The following is a 3112-nucleotide window of genomic DNA, read 5'->3' as shown; positions in this document are numbered from 1 at the left end:
TCTCCTCATTTAGTTTTTACCATACCACCAAATCTTCCTGTACAATCAATTCCCTGTTTTCAATTTTGCTTTTTTTCTGCATTCAGAACTATTGTATATCTTACTCTAAATGACTGGATTTTTTCCAATCTTGTAATCTTTGGTCTAAAGTAATATATTTTAAATCATAGAATTATTTTGCATATTAAATATGTAATTCTGAATAATGCCAATCTCAGTAAAGTATTGGTCTAATATATAGATCCATGACTTACCCACAGCAGGGAATGGAACAAACCTCTGCACAAAGAACTTGGTACTGGTTTTCAACTTTGTTGCACGTTTCAGCAACACATTCAAACTCACCTTAAATAAAAGAATATATATAATGATATTTTCTATTCCATTCATATGCTAGTGCTCGTCATCGCCTGTGGACGAGTGTGGTGTGCTTTGGTTCGAAGGGCATCACTAAGTGAAAGTGTTTTAGTATTTTATATGGTACATCACTCGTATTAATTAGATCTCTGTTGTTGCCGAAAATCCCTGATTAAAAATCATGAGAAATTTGCTGTCGCTTCATCTATACTATGTGTAATGTAAACATAAAACTTAAAAACATTCCCTTTGATGTATTTACTTTACCCACTTCAAAGCCGTGAGAAAATTTGAGGAAATACTACCTTTAGATGCCCGGAAATTACACTTTTATACAGTAAAATTCACCATTATTACACCATCAATAGGGGTCTTACCATTAAGGACATTTTTGAAATTTTGTAAATTAAAATATCGTAAAATAAAAATTATACACTAGCACGAATCAACAAATTATTGAACGAGGAGTTGTCGCACTACAAAAGCAACACATGCAAGAATTCGTTATTCAAATTATTACATTAGTACAGTGGAAGAGTAGCAATCAATCATTATAAAGTTTACATGAAAAATGAAGAATAAGACACCACAACAAATGCGCAAAAATAAAATGTCAAAATAAAGGATATATAAGATATAAAATTAAGTTAGATATACCACTAACAACAAATTTAATATCTTGTGGAACTGTATTTTAAGTAACTCTATAGAGTACCACAGTCGTGTCGTCACGACACCAGGTGGGGCTCTCTGTTGTCAACAGACGTTGGTTACCGTTCATTACGCCTGAATGACTACATAAGCTTTCTGGAATAGGAATTTTACCATCAAAATATACTAAAAACACAAAAGCTTGCATTATATTTAGTTATCAAACACACATTTAAGCATCAATTTACAAAGAAAAAGTAAGATACAACATCTTAATAATTACGTTAGAAATTGGGATCAATGGTTTGTCAGTGGAGAAAATGGCGCCCGGTTGAACGCTTTTTGCAAAGATAGCAACGGAGTAGTATCATGCAGTATCGTGACGTAACACTGTAGTACTCTATTGCTTAATTGGAAAGTATTAACTTACCGCTATTGAGCAAGCACTCCCTACAGCTCCAATGTACCCCATTACAAACCTACCCATTGGCGTCTCCTGAAAGGTAAACAGACAAAATGCATATTCAGATAATTTAGTGACAGCCTAGTATTCGTATTTCCTATTATGTTATGAACAAAAAAAAAATATTACATACCAAATCAATTTGAGTATATATTTGCTGTATATTTTTCAATTCAGTTTGATTTTTATTGCTTCATCCAGCCAATGAAGAGCTACAGTATTACCCACCAAAACACACAATAACAATACGATAAAACAATTTGTACAAGGGGAAATTTATGTTTAACTACTCCCAACAAAAATCACTGTGATGTTAGAAATGTAATAAAAAATCTTGTGAAAAAAAAAAATTTGATTTGAAGATGCTCAGAAGAAAGAATTTATCTTTGGCCAGAGATAAAAATAAAACTACATAACATCACTACAATAAAAAGAATATAAAACTCCTACCTTGCTTGCATTTCTATTGGAATAATTCACCATAGCATTGTGACTCTGATTTAACCACTGAAAACATTTTAACAATAACTGATTTAACCACCAAAAATATGTTACTAACAGTATCAAAGAATACCAAAATATTATCAATCACAAAGAAGATCAAAAATAAATACCATGCTACACTTTACCACAAACAAGTGGTTAAATTAATGTTATTGACAGCATTTAGGATAGTAAAATTGAAGGCTGTTTTCTGTAGTGGTCTTGATGATCATAGTTCATTATCACTACTAATCATACAAATAAGGCAAACAAAAAATGTCTTTCCCAAACCAGTCAAAAATCTTAACAGCAAGCTTTTAAAAAAAAAGAATTTTTTTTTTTCCAGGAGCTATGATATTTCAAAAAGCCACATTCAGTGCTATATTCAATTTTAAATACTGTACAAATATCCAGGCCTGCAAAAAAATGTTTTGAGCCTCTGACCATGAAACTGACCGTACTCGCGCGAATATGCGCCTGGGCGCTTAAAATATTTTTTGCCCTTTTTGAGGGGTGCTTATTCAGACAGGGCGCTTATTCAAACAGGGCACTTATGAAAACAGAGTGGAAATTGAAGGAGCGCTTATGGAAATAAATGAAAATTGCGGGGTTTTTCTGGGAATGTATTTAGACCTACATGTAAAACCCAGTTCCAACTACTGTGCTTATCTTAAATTTTTGTGTAATGATTTTTGAAGCCAAACTTCTTAATCATTGGCTCACAAATAATATTCTTTCAATACAATGTAATGACTGAGTCGTACCATGCCAACTCAACCAGGGGCTCCACAGTGACCATCTTGGATTTTGCTGAAATTTTAACCAAATATACATTGAGGGGTATTATGAAAAATCCCAAAGTTTCGTTGAAAAATTCCCAAGCGTTCCGAAGTTATGGCACTTTTAAATTTTGAAGACGCACCCCTTTTTCAGACTCGCGAAGAGCAGCAATATTTTGTTAGGGTTTTTGAAAGGCAATGTTTTCATTTCTGGACATACTAGAAAGCTGAATATTGCTACTCTGGCTCAGTTTTGCTCATACTTTCAGAATCAAGCTCTGAATAGGCATTAAAAAGTTATGACCACCTCATAATCAGTTTTATTTGGGAAAAATTAATTATTTTAAGATTTTGACCTTAGGTTGTGTGGTCAACTACA

At 32.8% G+C, this 3112-nt stretch overlaps 1 protein-coding gene across 1 annotated transcript; it reads right to left on the bottom strand.

The window, feature by feature from the left end:
• Positions 1 to 18: 18 nt before the first annotated feature.
• Positions 19 to 2794, bottom strand: LOC117102167 (sideroflexin-5-like). The gene is made up of 3 exons (XM_033242373.1): positions 1922 to 2794; positions 1439 to 1504; positions 19 to 345 (listed from the first exon to the last, which is right to left on the bottom strand). Exons 1-3 carry the CDS (start codon positions 1952 to 1954, stop codon positions 160 to 162), a joined length of 285 nt encoding a protein of 94 aa, XP_033098264.1. The 5' UTR covers positions 1955 to 2794; the 3' UTR covers positions 19 to 159.
• Positions 2795 to 3112: the final 318 nt, after the last annotated feature.

Source organism: Anneissia japonica, unplaced genomic scaffold (assembly GCF_011630105.1).
Source record: "Anneissia japonica isolate Jap-2015-1 unplaced genomic scaffold, ASM1163010v1 scaffold288885_len4304_cov375_single, whole genome shotgun sequence".
NCBI classification, from domain to species: Eukaryota; Metazoa; Echinodermata; class Crinoidea; order Comatulida; family Comatulidae; genus Anneissia; species Anneissia japonica.
The sequence above is the reverse complement of the archived record's forward strand: the minus strand, read 5'-3'. Positions and strand labels throughout refer to the sequence as shown.

What these genes read in the sequence shown, in the direction of transcription:
- LOC117102167 (XM_033242373.1), bottom strand. Translation starts at nt 1,954, where the DNA reads ATGGTGAATTATTCCAATAGAAATGCAAGCAAG. An exon ending in CCAATAGAAATGCAAGCAAG is followed by an intron (nt 1,505 to 1,921) that starts GTAGGAGTTTTA and finishes TTTACCTTTCAG; the next exon opens with GAGACGCCAATGGGTAGGTT. An exon ending in GGAGTGCTTGCTCAATAGCG is followed by an intron (nt 346 to 1,438) that starts GTAAGTTAATAC and finishes CTTTTATTTAAG; the next exon opens with GTGAGTTTGAATGTGTTGCT.